This window comes from Rattus rattus, chromosome 13 (assembly GCF_011064425.1).
Source record: "Rattus rattus isolate New Zealand chromosome 13, Rrattus_CSIRO_v1, whole genome shotgun sequence".
In the NCBI taxonomy this organism is placed as follows: Eukaryota; Metazoa; Chordata; class Mammalia; order Rodentia; family Muridae; genus Rattus; species Rattus rattus.
The window spans coordinates 12475031-12497070 of NC_046166.1; the positions used below are offsets into that span (position 1 = coordinate 12475031).

At 51.1% G+C, this 22040-nt stretch overlaps 1 protein-coding gene across 2 annotated transcripts; it reads right to left on the reverse strand.

Annotated features, from left to right (window-relative positions):
- Window positions 1–6902: 6902 nt before the first annotated feature.
- Armc6 (armadillo repeat containing 6) lies at window positions 6903–21707 on the reverse strand. Of its 2 annotated transcripts, none has more exons than XM_032919515.1 (8): window positions 21352–21707; window positions 18102–18228; window positions 15846–15928; window positions 11712–12285; window positions 10278–10423; window positions 9263–9394; window positions 8818–8955; window positions 6903–7573 (listed from the first exon to the last, which is right to left on the reverse strand). In XM_032919515.1, exons 2-8 carry the CDS (start codon window positions 18220–18222, stop codon window positions 7361–7363), a joined length of 1407 nt encoding a protein of 468 aa, XP_032775406.1. In that variant the 5' UTR covers window positions 18223–18228; window positions 21352–21707; the 3' UTR covers window positions 6903–7360. The 2 variants fall into 2 exon arrangements, with proteins under 2 accessions (XP_032775406.1, XP_032775407.1); XM_032919516.1 differs by lacking the exon at window positions 21352–21707 and adding an exon at window positions 21239–21341.
- Between the last annotated feature and the right edge of the window lie 333 nt (window positions 21708–22040).

Consider the following 22040-nt stretch of genomic DNA (forward strand, 5'->3'; position numbering starts at 1 on the left):
TGACACAAAGGGCAGAAACTCAGATCACTCAGCCTCCCTCTGCTACTCGAGCTCGAGTGCAAAGCGTGGGAAGGCAAAGTACAATCCTTCTGACGCGATCTATCTGACTTTCCGAAAGTGACATCTCTGGGTCCAAGCTTTATCCTTCATGAGATCTTATGACATCCCCGTAGAACCTGTCCTTGCTAACTCTTTGGTGAATTAATCGAACAATAAACACAACCACAGATCAAAGGGAACGCAGAAACTAACACAGAGAGGTCAAGCTCTTTGAACAAGGTTACAGAGCACTTTAGCTGTTAAATTTGTATGTTGAAGCTCAGGAAGGGTAGTAAGGCAGTGGAGAACAGAGTGACCTGAGTTACTCAGCCTGCTCAAGCCTTGGGCAGAGCAATCCTTAGTTCAATCTTGCCTCCCTGATTCCTTTGTGGAAACTGAACAAAGAAGCCAGCAAGATGGCTCAATGGGTAAATGTTAATCCCACAGATTCGAGGAGAAAGACCACCAACCCAAATCAGGATCAAGATAATTAAAGCAAGCAATTAGTTAAAGCAAGCTTTTTAATTTACGTACATGGGTTGTCTCTCCCTAAAGGCCAGTTTAAGACATCATCAGAAGAGAAGTTTGTTTTATTTTGGGGGGTTGTTTTGTTTTGTTTTTCATTTTTTTTTTTTAGATTTATTCATTTATTATATCTAAGTACACTGTAGCTGTCTTCAGACACACCAGAAGAGAGCATCGGATCTCTTTACAGATGGTTGTGAGCCACCATGTGGTTGCTGGGATTTGAACTCAGGACCTCTGGAAGAGCAGTCTGTGCTCTTAACCACTGAGCCATCTCTCCAGCCCCCTTGTTTTTCATTTTTGTTTTGAGACAGTGTCTGTCTCACTTTGTAGCCCTGGTTGTCCTGGGACTGGGACTCAGTATGTAGACTAGGCTGGCCTCGAACACAAAGACCTACCTGCCTCTGCCTCCCAAGTGCAGGGATTAAAGGAGAGTGCCACTAAACTGGGATGGAAGATTAGGTCTTCATAACTCAGGATGAGGGGTTTCCAAATGGAGGGTTTGGGAGGCAAATTGGGTTACAGAAGCAGATCATAAGGATAACTGGTTGGTCATAACACCCACCTGAAACAAAGACATGTTATGACAAGGTAGTCACAACGTTTTGAAACTAAGACACGGTTGTCCTTTCCTGAAACAGGTAGTACAGAAAGAACCATCTGTAGTTAAGGCTACAGGTGGGACATAGCCCCAGCCTTGAGAAACAGAGACGTAATCATAAGCAGGACTGAGCCTGGATTGTCTTTACTACGAGATGGCTTTCAAGCCCAAGATGGAGTCAGCCTGGTCCTTCATAAAGGTACTGACCTGGCCACCAGCCCCAATGATCTGAATTTAATATCCTAACCCATATGGTGGAAAGAGAAAACAGAGTCCCAAAAGTTGTCTTTTGACCTCTACACACCCATGCTATGGCTTGTTCATGCCCAAGGCCGGCCCGGCTTCTCTGTGGAGCAGAGGATTGTGAGCAGGCTTTGCAATTGCCCACAGTGGAGGGACATACACCTGTCCCCAGAACCATTTCTTCTCTGATTTCCCAATAGCCTTTCTTTAACCTTCCAGACATCAAGAAGACAGAAATGAACTCTTATTTCCCACATGTTTTGGGTGGGGCCAGTGCAGATCAAGTTTAGCAGCAGAGCATCTTGGAAGGAAGTCAGGTTAAGCTTAATATTAAGGCCTCAGGTTTCAGGGCTGTGTAAAGCCCCAAACTCTTCATCCCCAGTGTTCAAATGGGCAGGCTCACATCATGCAAGCCAATTCTGCAGGCCACTGTGGGACTCCCCATAGACTAATTCACTGTAAACTTCCTGGCAAGAACGAAGATGTTCTAAAGAGACGAGTCAGAGGTTAAGACCACTCTGCTCTTGCAGAGAACCTGAGTTCAGTTCCCAGCACCCATATGGAAGCTCACAACTATCTGAAACTCCAGTCCCAGAAACTCTAATGTCCTCTTCTGGCCTCCACAGGCCCTGCACACACAAGGTGCACATAAATTCCTGTGGGCATACATACATACACAGGGTGGCATCTTTGCCCCTCCCTTACCTATCAGAATATTTAACAAGGGTCTCCAAACATTAGAATTTCCCCAGGGACCAGGGGGTGGTGGCACATGACTTTAATCCCAGGACTTGCGGGAGGTGGGGCACAGAGGCAGGCAGAGGGCTATGAATTCAAAGCCAGCCTGGTCTACAGAGTGAGTTTCAGGATAGCCAAGGCCATATAAATATAGAGAAACCTTGTCCCTCTGACAGCCGGTGAGCCCCAGCATCCTCCTGTTTGGACTCACCCAGCCCAGCCTTACGATGACAACCAGGTGCAGCCATGCCCAGAATGCTTTTCATGTGGGTGCTGGGGCTGGGGATCCAGAGCCTTATGCTTGCTTAGCGTAGCAAGCCATCTCTTAGCCACCAGACCATCCTTTTCAGGTCACACAGCCTTTGATGAGACAGGGTATCACTCTGTAGCCCTGGCTGGCCTAGAGCTCACCATACACACCGGGTTTGCCAGGAATTCAGAGAGACCCACCTGCCTCTGCCTCCCCAGGACTAAGATTGAAAGGCCTGCACTGCCACGCTGTGTCTCCCAGGTTTAAGTTTTGATTCAGGGTTTCATGGAGCTCACACCGAACTCAAACTTGTATAGCCAAGGAGATCTTGAATTCCTGATTCTCCTGCCTCCACCTCCCTGGTGCTGAGGTGACAGCTGTATGCCTCCATGCCTGCTTTATGTGGTGCTGGAGATGGAGCCCAGGACCTCACGCATGCTAGGCGAGCACCAGTCCAACAGAGCCCCAGCCTGGACGCACCTGTGTCTTTAACTGACCCTGGGGATGGATGGCTCAGCCTGACTTGTTATGGCCACCAGAGGCCAGGCTCCACCCCACAGCTCCAGCAACAACAGGGTCAGATGGCCAAGCAAAGAGGATGATGTCCCTGTGCAGAGAGTAGAGAGCTTCATTGTGGTCCTGCCAGGCTTTGAGGCAGAGGGAGGGAAAGAGGAGGGAGGGAATAGAGAGGGAAGGAGAGCTCCCAGAAGGCCTCATGGCTCCCTACTGATGCCAAGTGAGGCAAGGGTCAGGCAGTGGTCCAGCACTGAACTGAGCTGCCTCTACCAGTGATGCCAGAGTCACCAGCGGGGTCTGGGCATGGCAGCAGCTGATACTCCATTATGGCCCCACAGTGAAGAGCACTTGGCAGAGCTCCCAGCCTCTCTGCATGCTTGGACCCAGGCAAGATACTGTCTCCTCTTCCCTGTTTCCTCTCCCTCTGGGAATCCCCGGGTGTGTGTGTGTACACGGGTGGAGTGGGGGAGGGGCACGTCTTCAGTCCACTGTTGGCCAGGGCCCGGGATCAACTAAAGCCAAAATGTCACCTGTCCAAGATTAGAGAAGGGGCCTCAGCACAGTGTGGACTTTGGAATGGGTGCAAGTCTATGTCTCACCTGGAAGGTGGGGGTGGGGGAGCTTATGGTCCTGGAGTCCTGGAGGCTTGTCAACAATGAAAAGGTAGTCATGGCAGAGCATGCTGGAGGCAGAGACAGGAGGGTCAGCAGTTCAAGGCTATTTGCTGCCATGTAAGAAGTCTTGTCTTAAAAAAAAAAAGCTAGGGGTTGGGGGATTTAGCTCAGTGGTAGAGCGCTTGCCTAGGAAGCGCAAGGCCCTGGGTTCGGTCCCCAGCTCCAAAAAAAAAAAAAAAAAAAAAAAGAAAAAGCTGGGTGGCAGTGGTACAGGCCTTTAAGCCAGTGCTTGGGAGGCAGAAGCAAGTGGATCTCTGAACCTGAGACCAGCCTGTTGTACAGAGGGAGTTCCAGGAAAGGCTGCGCAAAGGAACCCTATCTCAAACAAACAAAACAAAACAATAAAAACAATGACAACAAATCAATACTCAAACCAACCAAACAAAGATAAGGCCAGTGGCTGAGAGCGCGTACAGCTCTCCCAGCAGCCTCCAGTTCAGTCCTCAGTGCTCACATCAGGTGGCTCACAGACTGCATCTCCAGCTAGAGGCTCCGATGCCTTTGGCCTCCACAAAGGTCTTCACACTGAATGGAGAGAGAGAGAGAGAGAGAGAGAGAAAGAGAGAGAGAGAGAGAGAGAGAGAGAGAGAGAGAGAAAGAGGAGGGGAGGAGGAGAAGGAGGAGGAGGAAGAGGATGGTGGAGGAGAAGGTTTGTAGATGTGAGGGAGAGTATAGCCAGCACAAGGCCATCTGGGGGGCCAGCATGAATGTGACCCTAAACTCAGCTATGTGAGCAGAGAGGGAAAGGAGAACAAGAGAGGATCCCTTCCCCCAACAAGAATGGTCCAGTTACATAATGGCTGAGTTATATAGTGACCAGGAGCTTGGTGGGGAGGGAAGGGCAGCCCAATGTCTGGGCTGGAGAGTTCAGGGGAGATAGTGGGGTATGCCAACCAAGAGAGCCCTATACTGTAACAGATACGGACTGAGGGATGCTGGGAGAATCTGATGGCCAGTGTCTGGTTTGATATGTTAACAGGCTTGAGACCTAACTCACACAAATGCACATAATTAAAAATAATAAAAATACTATTTTAAAAACCAAAACCGTTGGGGATTTGGCTCAGTGGTAGAGCGCTTGCCTAGGAAGCGCAAGGTCCTGGGTTCGGTCCCCAGCCCCGAAAAAAAAAAAAAAGAAAAAACAAACAAACAAACAAAAAAAAACCCAAAACCAAAGTAACTGGGTATGATGGCACATGTCTTTAATCCAAAGCTTGGGAGGCAGAGGCAGAGGGATCTCTGTGAATATGGGCTATCCTGGTCTGTATAGCAAGTCCCAGGCCAGCCAGGGCTACGTCGTGAGACTCTGCCTTGATTTACAAAAAAAGGAAGGAAGGAAGGAAGGAAGGAAGGAAGGAACAAACGTGTCAGTCCTATTCTCTGGACCCTGAGTGGGTCCCCCGCTACAGACACCCTGAGCACAGCAAGGGTAGGGTGTTTTTGGATCCAGATTGTGAGAGGTGATTTCATTATCCTTTTCAGACTCTATTTCTCTAGCGACACAGTGAGGTAGAAGCTATGCCAGACACAAACACGGGCTCTTACAGTAGCTCCCCCTTCAGCCCATCTCTCCATGTTATTAAGCAAGTGTTAAAGAGCAAGAGGGCCCCTCCTCAGAGAAGGAGATCCCTTTGAGGGGCATCCTCTGAGTTAGGACTCCCGGGGAGCTAAGGCTGTGACACAGCTAGCTAAGGCAGGAGAGGTCTGAGGTGGCCCAGTGCAGATGACTCAGGTTGCTGAGTAAGGTGACATGGATGTGTTGTCTCCAGCCCTTTGTGAGGCCCCACCAGGCCTGGCTCCACAGAGCAGCAGGCACAGCACCCTGCAGAGCTGGCCCAGAGGAGGCGGCTGGGGCTGAGCATGGCTTCTGCCCTCATGGAGGCTGGGGCAAGAAGCACCCACAAGGAGTGCACAGAGTGGGGCAGACAAATGTGGGAGGCCGCAAGCACGGCGACCTCTGTTCCTCAGAGTTGATCAATTGTCTGTTTCTCCAGCTCCATGGGATTCAATGCCCTCTTCTGGCTTCCGTGTCTCCCCATGCACATGCCCATAAATAAATATTAAAACAAACACCAAGCATCAACAACAAAAAACTGGGGTGGCTGGAAAATTAGAAAAAGCTGAGGGGGGAAATGGTGTGGTGTAGGAGTCTGTGGCATGCAGTTTGGTTTTGAATGGAAGGCAAGGGGAAGCCAGGGGCAGGCTGGGAATGTGTTGGGGTGAGAACTACAGGGCCAGCCCCTCCCTCAGTGTCCCTGCAAGTGTCCCAGGAGCACCTATCCCTGGGACTGAGGAACAGGGTTGAAGCCTGCCTACAGTCACACACATCACTGTCCCAGACACTAAGTTATGCAATCTAGGCAGTATAGGACTAGGAGACCCTTCACCTACATCCTGGTGTGTCTGTCCCCTGAGAGTGGAGAAGGCCGAGGTGACCTGGTCCAAGGTTCATGTCTATCCTTGAGCTGGCAGGGCCTCTCCCTGTCCAGTGGGGGAAGCTCAGACATCTGTGTGTCTGAGTTAGGATAACCCCCTCCACACACACACACACACACACACACACACACACACACACACACACACACACACTTTGAAGAGCTGCAGAAGCAATGGCTGGTTCCCATGGAAACCAAGAGCCTTCTGGGAAAGGCATACCAGGTCCAGAGCTATGAGAGGGGGAAGGGAATATGAGACAGAGGCAGGAGGTTCTGAGGCCGTTCTGAACCCCATGGGTCACACAGGTTCAGGAGCAGCTAGCTGCTTAGGAACCTGCAGAATGTTGGGGAGGTGGTGTGGGCATTTGAATTGGTGACAATGGTGTGCGTTTCACATTGGGGAAACTGAGACTCAGAGAGACGTGGGCTGCCTAAGATAGTGAGGAATGTCAGGGTAACACTGGTCTGGGGCAACATTTCCCGGATGACAAGGGCTGGAACTAATGATGCCTGTTCCCCTCCGTGCCCAAACACCCCATTGTTTCAGAAATACAGCGGGGCTCCCACAAGTCAGGCTAACTGCTCTCAGCCACAGATCTCAGCACAGATAGACTGTCCTTGACCCCAGTCTCGGTGGCCTATAAAGACCAGGCTCTGGCCCAAAGGCCCCTTGTGCCTGTAGCTAACTCAGGTGCCCTGCTCTCGCTGAGGCTGTGGTCACAGCCCCAACAGAGCTGTGAAAAGACCCCATTAGCCTGCACCAGCAGGCTGCAGTATCAGGGACCAGGGCTGGGGCAGACCCTGACGGATAAATCTGAAATCCCTGCCTCCACCAGCAGTCCGGTTCTCGACCTATTTTACAGGTAAGAAAAATGAGACGCTTTAAATTTACACTTCTTTATTTAGCACGTGTGTGTGCACCATAGCACACATGTGGAGTTCAGAGGACAGTTTGGAGGAGTCACCTCCCTCCTCCCACCGTGTGGATCTTAGGGAATTAGCCTTGGCTGAAGCACCTCTACCCAGGACGCCTGCCCAAGGAGCAGGGTCATCAACTGCTTGGAGTGATGCCCAGATTGCAGGCTGGCCCTGCCGGGACACCAGCTGGTGGAGGCCCCAAACTCCAGACAGAACACTGCAGTTCCATGTGCCCTTTGCCCCAAAGCTGCCGAGAAAGGCTGTGGTCGAAAGGGCACTGGGAACGGTGGGCCTCCAGGTCATCACTGCTTCTCCCCCCCCCCCAACCCCAAGCTAACACACTTGTGCTCTGGGTGTGGGGACAGAGAGGCAGGGCCCATAGCCACCCCATGTTTCGGGGTCAGAGCTCTCTGAGCCAGGGTCACGGTGCCAGGTTGCCCTTCTTTCCTGTCCATAGTTCACGAAGTTCCACACGGCAGCCCAGGTCTCGCAGTGCAGCCTTGGCCACATCTTCACAGTCCGGGTGGGCAGCTCGGGCTTGCAAAATGAGCTCCTCCGCCCCCAGGGCTAAGATGGGCTTGGAAAAGACCTGGCTACGGGACACCAGGTTTCGGATCAGCATGCAAGCCTGTTTCTGGAAGACAGAGAGGCTGTAAATAGGGGGAGCGGCCTGGGCTGGGGTCCACTCTGACCTCTGTACTCCTCAGAATATAATAAGACAGATATTCAGACCAGGCTAGACCCATGGTCCCATGTGACCTTCTCAGTCCCATGTCCCACAACTCCTAAGTGAGCACTCAGGACAGAATCTGGGACCCAGGCAGCCACCCATGTCCCCTGAGGTGGGCCCTGGAGATGGTGCAAAGAGGACATGGGGAGAGGGTGCCAAAGTTTGTTTCTCAATGAGTCACTCATTTGGGTCAGTTGAAGGACCCTTCAAGTTTTGTTTTTTGTTGTTTGTTTGTGTTTTGAGACAAGCTCTCTCTGTGTAGCCCTGGCTGTTTCAAAACTCACCCTGTAGACCAGGATGGTCTTGTACGCAGAGATCTGCCTGTCTCTGCTTCTTGTGTGCTGGGATTAAAGGTGTGCACCACTACATCCAGCCCTCCCTTGTGGATTTTAAGTCACTGATGCACAGGCACCGTCTTCCACAGCTGGGTCTGTGAACAGCATACATGCTCCATGGGCTGTCCTCTTGGCTGGGTGGCTCAGAACACAGCACAGTGGTGGCCCTGTGCATGCTGACAATGTTTACTGGTGACAGGTTGGTATGGTGGCACAGGCTGATGATGAGCCAGTGCCTAGAAGGCTAAGGCTGACCTCCATGCCTGCAGGAACTACAGATCTAGAGCTTGTTCCAAAGGAAGACTGGAGTGGGTGTCAGGGTCAGAGGTCAGTTGGTACAGTATTTGCCAAGCATGTACTAGACCCTGGGGTTGGTCTCAGTCATAAGTGTGGTGGTGCAGGCCTGTCACTACAGCAGTCACTGGGGAAGGCAAGAACAACAGGCGGTGAAGGTTGTTCTTGTAGCCAAAAAAAGTTGGAGACCAGTCTGTCTACTCTGTCTCAAAGGAAGAAAAAGAGGGAGAGGAAGAGGAGGAGGAGGAAGGGTATAAACCTAGAAAGACAATTTCAGGCATTTGTGCTTGCGCATGTGTGCATGTGTGCATGTGTGTGTGTGTGTGTGTGTGTGTGTGTGTGTACACTAAAGTCCTTGTGTATGAAAGTGCCCAGGCTGTCCTGTAGTGTAGGCTGGTCGGTCTTGAATTCATGCCTTTTGTGGGATTATAGCCACCACACCTGGCTCAACGTGCTTAGCTGATGAGAAGGAAAGGGCCCTGTGGGCTCAGACTGTGGTGGGCACAGCCGCTTACTCACCTGGACACCAGCCTCCTGTGGATGCGCCTTCATGGCCTGCAGAGCGGCCAGTGCCCCGCCGCCCTCGATAATGACCCGGCTGTTATCTGGCTTGCGCAGGGCCAGAACACAGAGTGCCGCACAGCTTTGCTCACACACCTGTGAGTGTGGAACAGGCAACTGAGACTGATGAGTGGACATAGTCCCCCTCCCCGTCAGCACAGCTGACCACCCCAGCCTGGATATTCTGCAGCTCCCCTCAGTGGGTCTCTGCTGGCTTGTGTGCTACAGCAGTGGTGGGCTGGGTGCCCGGGGTGGTGAGAGCAGTGACCCGGGAGAACCTGACATGGTATAGCCTCCTAGGAGTACGGAAACCCCAGTCCTTCACCCAGCCTTGCTGACAGTGAGGAGGCAACCCTGACCATCTGGCCACTGTCCTGCCCATCCGTGTGTCTGGGGTGGTTACCTGGGGGCTGGCCAGGTGCCGGGTCATGGCAGCTACGATGGACTGAGTACCGCCTGCCCGCACAATGGCGTCCTTCACGTCGTCATTGCCTGCGATAGCCCTCAGGGCACTGAGCACTTGCTTCACGAGGTCCTGTGTGGATGGCAAGGTGAGACCACCCTGGCTCATATGCCATCTGCAAGCCTCCTACTTGCTTGATGGTGGGAGGAGGGTGCTAAAAGGAGCACTCTGGCTGTTTCTCAGTCTGAGCAATGTGGCCATCCCAGGGCCTCAGGCCTGTCTGTGACAACAGGATCATGACCTACCGTACAGAGGAAGGGCAGACTGGAGGAGGGCAGGGCGGGTCTAAGTGAGATTTGCCTAATGCACCTCACATGAGTTGGGCATGAGACGTGGCTGAGGGAGGGAGAGCACTGAGCAGTCTGAGCCCCTGAGCTGAGGATGTTGTTCCATTGCCTCACTCCTGCTCCCGGGAAAGAACGTACAAGTGGGGCCTGGGCAGTGGCTCAGGGAGCAGTGTGTTCACTTCCCATGCACAAGGCCCCAAGTTTTAGCACCCAAAACAACCACAATGAACTGGGGGGCAAGGTAGCACATATGGGTCAAATTAAGGCCAGACTGTCTCCTTGTCTGTCTCCCTGTCTATCTCCCTGTCCGCGCCACCCACCCTACACAAACTCGCACACACACAGCCAGTATGGTAGCTCATGCCGGTCATCCCAGGACTTAGAAGGCTGAAGCAGGAGGATTGCAGTATCAAACCCAGCCTAGGCTACAAAGACTAAAAAAGGGTTGTGGTGTGATTTGCTGGCAGACGGCTTGCATGCAGAAGGCTCTAAGTCTCACCAATATAGGGAAACAAGAAAAAGAAAAAAAGAAAAGCCGGCAGAATGGAACCATGACCCTAAGAGTGTGGGCAGGTCTTCTGCATTCAGACTTTCACCCTTCCTCAGTGGGGTCAGCCTGGCCAGCTATGGCCTCAGGAGCCCTGGGGAAGCAAGACTTTGGGCTCCACCTGGTGGTCATTGCAGTCAGCCAGCAGGGTCACAAGGATGCCAAGGCCTCCGAGGTCTATAACCTCCTGGCAGAATTCATTCCGAACAGCCAGGCGGGACAGAGTGCTGCAGAGTTCGCTCAGGACCCCGGGGTTGTCAGAGAAGGCTGTGCAGAGGCAAGAGAGAGAAAGAGTTAGTGCTGAGAGGGACCAGGGACAAGCAGAGGTGTAGAGAGGAGCTGTCAGTCTTGGGAGAGCTTCCCACTTCACAGGCTGGCTGAGGTCATCCAATAAGCCCATGGGAGAATTGGTCCCTGGCTGGGCCTGCCATGCCCCATGCCAGTAATTACAGGAACTGACACCACAGTGGCAAATAACTGGCAGACAGGCTCCTGGCATTCCCTAAGCAAAGAAGGGGTGGGCATGGTGCACACCTTAATTCCCTGCACTCAGGGGGCAGAGGCAGGGGGATTTTAGTGAGCTCCAGGATAGCCTGGTCCACATAGCAAGTTCCAGACCCTCATCATGAAACACAGTCTCAAAGAAAGGTAGGAAGGAAACCAAACAATGACATGACTTTGAGGATCCTGTCTGGGAAGGAGTTTTCTAAACACCACAGGAAGCTGGTGAGGACACATGCAGATCAACTGGAGATGTACTGGGGGTCACCTGTAGGCTCTCTGTGGCACTCGCTACCTATGCCCACCGGTTCCCTCTTTTTCTGGCACAGGCTGATCTGAAAGGGCCATGGATGTACTTTAAGTAATGAAAGGATGTGGTGGGTGGCCCATCCAATCAGGTAAAGGCTTTGGTAAGTAGGACACCGAGGTTTCTCAGTGGAGAGTGTCTGGGGGCATCTGGGAGTCTCTGGTCTACCCTGGGGCCTTCAGACTACCAGAATGTGAGCCATCTTCTTTTAAAAAAAAAAACTACTTAGGGGCTGGGGTGAAGCTTAGAGCTGGGGCCTGGGCTCAGCACAGAGTAGCTTGTGCTTAACATGAAGCACATGCTATGCTGGGTTCCACAGCAACACCAGGAAGCAAAATGCAAGACGGACAAAGCTCCAAAGTTTGCACTCCTGCTCTACCCCTAATTAGCCAATTTCAAGCTGCCATAAACAAGCACAGAAGTGCAAACAATTCTTCAAGAAGCTGGCCGGTGGAGTTGGGGATTTAGCTCAGTGGTAGAGCGCTTGCCTAGCAAGCACAAGGCCCTGGGTTCAGCCCCCAGCTCCAAAAAAAAGAAAAAAAAAAAAAAGAAGATGGTCAGGCGGGCCTCATTCCTCAGCCACTGTTGGGGTACAGAACAGGAACTGAGAAAGGCTTTCCTATCTCTCAGAGGAGTGGAGATCCCATGCACAGGCCCCCTATGGAGGTGGAACCACAGGGCAGGCTGGGAGCTCATTCTTCTAGCTGAGAAGCATGCCCACCCTCCTCTTACCAGTGCTGCCCCTACCTCTGGCAGCCTCAATGAGCACCTTCAGGCCTCTGTTCTCCTGAACAATCATCTTGGCATGCTCATGGGCATGGCCAAAGGGCACTCTGATATCATCATCGAAGGTCATGACCCGCAAGGCCCAGCAGGCCTCCCTGACCACATCGGCGTGTTGACCATGCTGTGTAATAGCAGCCGTGAGCAGGGGCAGCACACCGGCTTTCACCAAGCCCTGCCGATTCTGTTCATGCTTTAGGCAGACATGGCGCACGCAGCGAATCCCACAGCATGTGAGTTCGGTGTTGGCAGCATTCTGTGCCAGCGTGGCCACGAGAAGATGCAAGCCCTGAGTATCCAGGAGGTCAGGTTGGCCATCAGTCAGCACTGCCAGGGCATTGAGAGCCTGGAGCAGAAGACCCTGGTCGCTAGTGGCAGCCAGCTGCCAAGCAGCCAGGAGGACTGGGTAGGCCCCCTTCTGGGCTGCCAGGTAGCGGCTGGCTTTCTGCTGCTTGCACTGGTCACAGAAACGGACAAGGTGGGCTGACACCTCCTGGAGCTGAGAGCCGGTCAGGGCCTGCTGCAGATCATTGAGAGCCTGGGGAGAATGTCACAGTATTAGATTCTGATGATAGCCTCAGCCCCACAGGGAGTCTCAACCCAGAATCTGGGCCCAGGCTGGGAGATAGGGCCAGACCCAACTGGACACTTCTACAGCTATACTGTATTTTAAGATACCTAGACTACTATTTTAAAACCGGATCTTGTGTGTGTGTGTGTGTGTGTGTGTGTGTGTGTGTGTACACAATACCCTCAGAGGCCAGAAGAGGAGGTAGGATCCATTGAAGCTGGAGTGACAGGCTGCTGTGAGCAGCTAGCACTTGTCACTGCTGAGCCATCTCTTCAATGCCAACATAGGGGCTTGATCTATAGCAAAGGCTGGCCTTGAAATTATGCTGTCTAAGCTGGCCTTGAACTCATAGAAAACTCCTGCAACAGCGTCCTGAGCTGTTGAGCCCCAGCTATGAGCCACCATATATGTATAATCACCCTATTTTAAAAATCTTGGAGTGTTATTCTATGCGTATGGGTGTTTTGCCTGCATGTCTATCCAACAACTGAACCACTTATGGTGCTTGACACCTGAGGATGCCAAAAGAGGGTGTCGTACCCCCTTGACCTGGAGTTACAGATGGTTAATGAGCAGCCATGTAGGTGCTGGGAATTGAACCCAGATCCTCTGTAAGGGCAGCCAGTGTTCTTAACTGCTGAGCCAGCTCTCCAGAGCCTGCATTTTTAAAAAAAGATTTATTTATTTGTTTATTTTATGGTTATGAGTGTTCTGTCTGCATGTACACCTACCTGCACACCAGAAGAGGGCATCGGATCCCATTACAGATGGTTGTGAGCCACCATGTGGTTGCTGGGAATTGAACTCAGCACCTCTGGAAGAGCAGTCAGCGCTCTTAACCGCTGAGCCATCTCCCCAGCCCTGTCCCTGCATTTTTTTTTTTTTTTTTTTCAGAGCTGGGGACCAACCCAGGGCCTTGTGCTTGCTAGGCAAGTGCTCTACCACTGAGCTAAATCCCCAACCCCTGTCCCTGCATTTTTAAGTATTGTGGATTGAACCTGGGGGTCCATGTGAGATGGAAAATGCTCTTCCTCTGAGTCACATATATCCCAGCCCTCAATTTTTTTTTTCATTATTTTTTTCTGTCTGTCTGTCTGTCTGTCTGTGTCTCTCTCTTTCTCTCTAACACACGCACTTTTACACACACACACACACACACACACACACACCACACACACACACACACACACACACACCATGCATGAAGATAGCAAAGGACAACTCCTGGGAATGAGGTCTCTCCTCCTCCCATGTGGAGTAGCCCTGCACGGCAGACACATGATCCATCATGGCCCACACCCGTAGTATAGAAACCTTGACTACAAGGCCATCGACTATAGAGCTGGGTCACTCAAGTGAAGTGAGAAAAAGTGAGCTTCCTTCAACTTTTAGTATTCAGTGTATCAAAAATCAGAAAGTGAGCCCTTTCACGGTGCCATTTATGGTGCCGTGTAGAGACGTGCCAGCCATCTCCACGGCTCTCCTAAGCAACCGCACGAGTGAGTGAAGACACACTAGAGTCTAAGTGCACTAAGCAGCCCTGGGCAAAAGCAGCAGATGAACTGCCCAGCTGAACCCAGCCGACAGAGCATTAGAAACACTTCGATGGCTGCTGCGGGGTTGTTCTACAGTGTAACTGGTCCAGTCTGCTTCTGGAGGGAGAAGGCCTCTTTTTCAGACTTGCCCATTTGGACAGCTCCCTCTCATCCACTCCCCAGAAATTTACCTGCACAGGGAAGCTGCATTACACACATATTCCCAAGATGCAACTCTAGGCCATCAGGGGGAATTATGAAAAAAATACTAAAAGCAAACCCAGCCAGTCTGGGTGACATGGCCTTAGGATGTACCCCAATATGAACCAAAGTTAAGTCAATGTGCCCAGTGCTACTGAGGTGGCTGGCAACCAGTCAATGAAAGGGAGGCTCAGCTGAAACCAGCAGCCTGGCCAGGGGGATTTGGTTCAAATTCAGCTACCAAAACAGGCAAAGACATCTGTCAGCCAGCCTTTCCCAAACCAGCCTCAGGAAGCTGGCAGACCATGTGACAATGGAATGGAACATTAAAGAAGCCAAGGGGCGGGCTGGAGAGACAGCTCAGTGGTTAAGAGCACTCACTGCTCTTCCAGAGGTCCTGAGTTCAAATCCCAGCAACCACATGGTGGCTCACAACCATCTGTAATGGGATCTGATGTAGTTGATGTCTTTATGCAGGGGAAGGCAGGCACAAGATAAGGCTAGGCCTGTGATTAGGCAGTGAAAAAATAAGGCAGGCACAGAGTTTTGGAGAAGGGAGAGAGGAGAAGGAAGAGAAGAACCAGATGGACGTAGAGAAGGATTCAGATCTGTGTGGCCTTAAATGGCTATAGGTAGCTATGAAAATCTTATAAAGGATGGATTATCACAAGACAATTTGTCTTATCTAGGTGGGCAGTTTATATCATTGCTAATCTGTCTAGAGTTTATTGTGTGGACAGTTTGTGGAGTGAGAATTCACTGATATAAATCTGATTGATAAATTACAAGCTTATTGAATTTTGATCTTAACGGGTTACTGGTAGTTGTGACTGTAACCACAGGGCGCGGATGCTGGAAATGTGAACAGAGTTTACAGCAGAGAGTCGCAAGAGGGCGGCTGCTGCAGGGCCCAGAGAGTAGGCGGCACCAGCTTGGGATGGAAATTGGAAGCTTAGCGAGTGTGGTTGTGATGCTTTGCTGACCGAGATGAAGATACCCTTCAGATGCCATGCGGCCCGCCGGAGTCGGCACTAGCCTGGGTTGGTAGATTCTCTTTTAATATTTACTGCTACAATCTGATGCCCCTTCCGGTGTGTCTGAAGACAACTACAGTGTACTCATATACATAAAATACATAAATCTTTAAAAAAAAAAAAGCCAAGGGGCCAGGGAGGTGGCTCAGGGTTCAGTGCTTCCTACACAAGCCTAATGACCTAGGTTCAATCCCCGAGACCTACAAAGGGGGTGGGGGATACAACAGATTCCTGAAAGTTGTTCTCTGGCCTCCATATGTGCCCCCAATAAGAACCCTGATGCTGTTCAAACAGGATCATATTATGTGGCCCTGGCTAGCCTGGGTTCAATACCCCTCCTGAAAGGGTGGGGTGGGGCATATATTAAAGGCATGTGTCATTGTTTCTATAAAAGTCAAGGCCTGGGAGGGGAGGGGCTGGGTGCACAGACTTGTTTAGATCATCAGAACCCACATCAAGCTGGGTCAGAGGCCCTTGACATATGTGTGTCCTTGTCTCACTTGGGCAGTGAGATCATGTAGGTACTTGTATGTCTCAGACATGTCCTTCAAGTGGTTCAGCTGTCCCCAGAGGCTGGGCTGCCCTCACATGGACTTGGGAAACATGGCTATAGACTTCTACTGGTCACAAGATGGACAGACTACTGACATTCAAATACTGATTTCTGCCATAAGGAACATGGGGAAGAGACACGCCCCCCCGCCGCAGCCCCCCCACCCAGATTGTTCCACCGTGATTGGGAGACCATGGCTCCTACCTGTAGGACATCATGTGTGGGCTCCTGGAGGCCATCCAAGGATACTTTCGGTACTGTCTTCACAATGTTGCTCAGATCAACCCCTGCAGAGAGGAAGATGGGACGAGTGCTGGGGTCAAGTGACAGCTATCCTTTCTCAAGTCCCCCAGGTCAGGAGGTCCCTGCTGGAGGCCTTCCTTCTGGGGTTCTTCCCAGTATTACCTAACCATAGGCTGCAAGCAAGGTCATGCCATACCTGCTGTCTCTGGTTAGTGACACCTGGCAGACAGATGGAGGGGTCCACACAGAGTCTTTCCCTTGGAACTCACAGCCCTACCAGTCCCACTTGTATCCTGCCTCCTGAGGCCTCAAAGGCATCCCCTCCTGTGGTGGGTATTTCAGGCGTGTATGCGTGTGCGTATGTGTGTGTGTGTGTGTGTGTGTGTGTGTGTGTGTGTGTGTGTGTGTGTGTGTGTGTTTTAGGAGAAATTTTTGTTTGTTTTTGAGACAGAGTCTATGTAGACCAGGCTGGCCTTGAATTTACTATGTAGCCCAGGCTACCTCAAAGTTATAGAGCTCCACCTTCTTACATCTGCCAAAACTGAGATGACCAGAGTGTGGTTAAGGTGTTTTTTCAGGTAGTCTTGCTTTGGAGCCCACACTGATCTCCAATTCACAGTAATTTTCCTACCTCAGCTTCCCAAATCCTGGGATCAGCAGGTAGTGTTGATGAACATTTATTATCCCAACATTGGGAAACAGAGGCAGAAAGATCAGTATTCAAGCTAGCCTTAGTTACATAATGAGTTAAGAGGTTAGCCTAGGCTATATGAACCAGTCTTGAAACAAACAAACAAACAAACAAACAAACCCAGTAACCAGGATAAGGAAGAGTTGGCAGTCACAGGCCTTTGCCATTGGGCTGTGCCTTGTTGGACATTATGTGTGTGTTTGTGTGTGAATGTGTTGAAGCGTGTGGGTGGTTATGGGGGAGAGATTTGTGTGTAGGGGTAACGGAGGCCCAGACTCAAAGTCACAGATGGCTCCTCAGGACCTCACTGGAACCCAGACTCACTAACTGGCTGACTAACAAACCCAACAATCTATCTGTGTCCACCTCAGTGCTAGGATTACAGACATACTCTACTGCCTGTGCACTGGCTGGCTGTGTGTCACTCTGACACACCTAGAGTCGTCAGAGAGGAAGGAGTCTCAGTTGAGGAAACGCCCCCATGAGATCCAGCTGTAAGGCGTTTTCTGATCAGTGATTGATGGGGGAGGGCCCAGCCAATTGTGGTTGGCATCATCCCTGGGCTAGTGGTCCTGGGTTCTATAAGAAAGCAGGCTGAGCAGTACCTGTCCATGGCTTCTGCATCAGCTCCTGCCTCAGGGTTCCTGTCCTGACTTCCCTCAGTGATGAACTGCAATATGGAAGTGTAAGGCGAACAAACTCTTTCCTCCCCAGTTGCTTTTTGTTCATGGTGACTCATCACAGTGATAGAAATCCTAACGCAGACACCTGGCAGTGGTGGTGCACACCTTTGACCCCAGCACTCAGGAGGCAGAGGCAGGTAGATCTCTGAGTTTCAGGCTAGCCTGGTCTACAGAAAAAGTTCCAGGACAGCCAGAGCCACACAGAGAAACCCTGTCTTCAAAAAACACAAAAAAGACCTGCACACTTCCCCCAAATCAAACACACCTCATTATGGCTGGCTTTTTACGTGAGTTCTGGATCAAACTCAGGGCAAACTCAACAAGTATTTTAGCAAGTGGGCGGCCTCTCCAGTCATGTCCTCAGTGTTACCTGATTGTCCACTAGGACACCCATTTGTGTGTCTGTCCACTAGGACACCCATTTGTGTGTCCTGGAGGCAGGACTTCTCTCTCTTCCCTTCTGGCTGACTTTACTGGTCGCACGGAGAGCGAGACAGGAGGGAATGGGTTTGCTGCTGCCTAGCACCCTGGCTCTCATCTTGAGCCTCAACCCCCTGCCCAGTGGCTCATGGTCTCCAAATCCTACCATTGCCACCACCACCACTCAGCAGCCCTACCACCCACTGTCCTCCATGACACTCACAACCTAGACATGGCATATGCCATGTGGCTCTGTGGCTGAGGACTGCCAGCCCTTTTTTGTGAGGCAAAGTGGGATGCTGGTGACAAGGTAGAGACAGGCAGCAGGGCTGATGTCGGCCGCACCTCACTACTGTGTTAGGCTGAGGGCTGTGGCCTCGTGTTACTCCAGCCTCTAAGAGCCAGTACTAAGCCACTGCCTACCTTGCGATTCAAACTGCTCCACAGCCTCTCGAATGGCCTCCTCAGCGCCCATCTCAAACTCCTCAATGTTCTCTCTCACTGCAGCATCAAAGGTTTCCTGGGTGATGCGCCTGGAAGCCATGGCTGCCTGTTGAGTAGAAAGGAACATTTGGTCAGAGGGACAGCAGGCAACTGGGAGTCTGGTACCTCAGGAATCCCAGTCTAGGGAGGGCAGAGACAGAAGGCTCCTGGCCAGGAGGAAGCCAGATAGTGAGACACTGTCTCAAAAAGCCAGAAAGATAAAGCAAAAGGCCAGCTGCTGAGATAGCTCTGTGGGTAAAGACCTTGCTACCCAGTCTCTGTCGTAATATCGAACACGGTAGAGAACAGGCTCCTGAAAGTTGTCTTCTGACTTTGGCTATGCAGGCTATGGCATTTGCATGCCCATAAATATAAGATGAATAAAACATAAAAGAAAAGGAAGAAGAATGGAGGGGTTGGGGATTTAGCTCAGTGGTAGAGCGCTTGCCTAGCAAGTGCAAGGCCCTGGGTTCGGTCCCCAGGTCTGAAAAAAAGAAAAGAAAAAAAAAAAAAAAAAAAGAAAGAAAAGAAAGAAGAATGGGCACTCAGGGGACTGTCTATCAGGGCCAGAGCAACTGTGAGAAGGCTCTTCTCACCTATACTGACTGAAGCTCAGGCCAGCCATCCTAGCACTTGGGGAGCAGAGGCAGGTGGATATCTGGGAGTTCAAGGCCAGCCTCATACAAATACAGAGTTCTAACCCAGGCAAAGCTACACAGTGAGACCCTAACAAACAGGACAAAGGCAAACAAACAAACAAACAAACCCAAGCTACATGAATTGGTCTCAATAAGCAATCCACTGAGATGAGGGGAAAAGGTGGCATTCGAGTAAACACTAAGGCATAAACAGAACACAACAGATGACAGTGTTACTTGGCAGTGTGTGGATGGTGCCCAGAGTCTTATGTATGCTAACAAGTTCCCCACCAAGCCTGACTCGGTTTTATAACCTATTTTATTTAATTTTTTTAAAAAGATTTATTTACTATATACAAGTACACTGTAACTCTCTTCAGACACACCAGAAGAGGGCATCAGATTCCATTACAGATGGTTGTGAGCCACCATGTGGTTGCTGGGATTTGAACTCAGGACCTCTGGAAGGGCAGTGAGTGCTCTTAACCGCTGAGCCATCTCTTCAGCCCCTATTTAATTTTTTTAAAAACTGCATTTTAGGGGTTGGGGATTTAGCTCAGTGGCAAGGCCCTGCAAGTGTAAGGCCCTGGGTTCGGTCCCCAGCTCCGAAAAAAAAGAAAGAAAAAAAAAAAACCCTGCATTTTAGGGCTGGAGAGATGGCTCAGTGGTTAAGAGCACTGATTGCTCTTCCAGAAGTCCTGAGTTCAATTCCCAGCAACCACATGGTGGCTCACAGCCATCTGTAATGGGACCTGATGCCCTCTTTTGGTGTGTCTGAAGACAGCTACAGTGTACTTATAGATAATAAATAAATCTTTAAAAAAAAACAAAACAAAACTGAATTTTATCCACTTGTAAGTGTTGGCTTGCATTTGCTGTGTCACAGGCAGAGGTCAGAGAACAGTTTGTAGTTCTTTTCAACATGGAGATACTGGGGGTTGAACTCACATCCTCAGGCTTGGCAGCAAGCACCTTAACCTGCTGAGCCATCTCACTGGCCTGAGTACTCTTTCTGATGATGTTTTTAGAACATTTCATATTTGCCCATCCACTCTAAAATCACAAATCAGATGTGGTGGTATACAACTGTCATCTCAACCCCAGAAGTCTTCAGGTCAGGGATGGGGAATTCAAGGGTCCAAGAGATTGTCTCAGAAAACAAAAACAAAAATTCCATCCCTGAGGCTCACAAAGCCATAGAAGAGAACTGACTCCTGTAAGTCCTCTAATCTATCTCTACATGAGGGCCACAGTACATATGACACACACACACACACACACACACACACACACATCACACATACAGGACACATATATACAGTAAATAAATGGATAAAAATCAAATTTAAAAAGCCATACTCTGGTTAGCTGGGCCTTATGGTACAAGCCTGTGATCTCCAGTCCCAAGCCAGCCTGGGCTACAGAGTGAGACCCTGTGTAGAAGAAAAGTGTGGAGGTTGAGGTGCTAGGGAGAAAGCTCAGAAGGAGAGGGTGTGCTGCTCTATCATTAGAACTGAGTTCAGTTTCCCACACACACATCTGGTAGTTCACAACTTGTGCACACGTGTGAATGCACAATAACAATAACAAATATGTTATTAACAAATAATTTATTAATAATAATACTTATTAAAGCATGAGTGAAGCAGAGGCAGGCTAACCTCTGAATCGGAGTTCCAGGGCAGCCAGGGCAACACAGAGAAACAAACTCTGTCTCCTTGAAAAACAACAACAAAACAAAACACACTAATCCCAGAACAATGGAGGCAGAAATGGTAGACCTCCGCGAGTTCTGGGCCAGCCTGATTTAGTCTAGTAAATGAGACCCTCCTGACACCTCCGCCCCGCCCCTCAAGTAAACAAAACCAGTCTGGTTCAAGCAGCTCGACTCTTCCATGAAATAATCCCCTCTGTTTTTGTTTTTTGTAAGTTAAGGCCTCTGTAGACCTGACTGTCCTTGAACTCCTGGTCTTCCAATCCCCAAACAACTCCGCTGACTTATCTGTTGTTTTTTGAGGCAGCGTCGGGTTTGGTATGAAACTCGCAGCAACAATCCTCCTGACTCCGCTTCTTGAGTGCACCACAACGCCTGTTCTTGCTTTTGGTTGTTTTTATTCTGAAATATTGGCTGACTACGTAGCCGAGGCAGGTCTAGAACTCATCAATACTTCTGCCTCTGTCTTCCTAAGGCACTCATGACAAGTCAAGCAACCACGCCCGCTCCATCACTACTATATATGAACAGCAACACCTTCGTCCCCTGAACCCAGAGCTACACAGTCTTGAACCTCCTGTACTCCTGGCTCTACTGCCTAAAATGCAGCTGAACACGTAGCAGGTGCTCAGTACACCGTTGCAGCACGAAAGAATAAAATGAATGAAAGAACCTGCACCTCAGAGAGGCGAAGCATTTGGTTCCGAAGTATCTTTGGTACGAACCTCTCCTTCCCTCAAACCAAGTCCGAGAGTCGTGCAGACACCACCACCCCGACCCCACGGCGCCCACTCCCCCTCGGCGCCAGCCACAGGCACAGGCGGCCGGTGCTCCTCACCAGGTCTACGCAGCCACGTGGGGAAAGGGTGGGGCTCGCAGCTGTCACCGGAGACTTGACTTTACTTTGGCTCCTTCCGGCCACTATACACGCGCAAGCGCAGAGGCGTCGCCTCGGCTCGGCGTCCCTCCTTCAGCTGAAAGGCTCCTTCCCGGGCAACGAGGGCGACCGCAAGCACAGGTAAAGCGAAGGGAGACACAGAGTACGTGTGGGCCTGAAACGCTTGCAGTCTTCTCAATGCTCCTTCTAGGTGTCGCTTCCCCTTAAAAGAGATAGTTTTCACCTAGGTATAATCTGCCCTGAGAATTGAGCAACGCGCCTGCGCGAAAGAGCCAACATGGCTACTTTCGACGCTTGCGTATGAGGACCTAGGCGGTGGCAGCCAGCGCCTGCGCACCAAGGCAAGGCAGCGGCTTGCGCCTGCGCGACGGGGCGCTGCGGAAACCGTTGGCTCATTTGCATCTCCCCGCCTCGCTAGGCGGTGGATAAGGAGGCTGAGGCAGCGACGGCGGGGGCGGCACCGCGCGCGGCAGGCTTAGGGTGAGGCCCGGGCCCTGGCGACCTGGGAGGGCGGGCCCGGGGCGGGAAGGACTCTGAGTACCCCTGAGGCGAGCGCGCTCCTCCCGCCGGTCTCGCGGGTCCATTCATTACGCTTGAGCCCGCACTCGGCCGGGCGAGCTGGGCGTAAC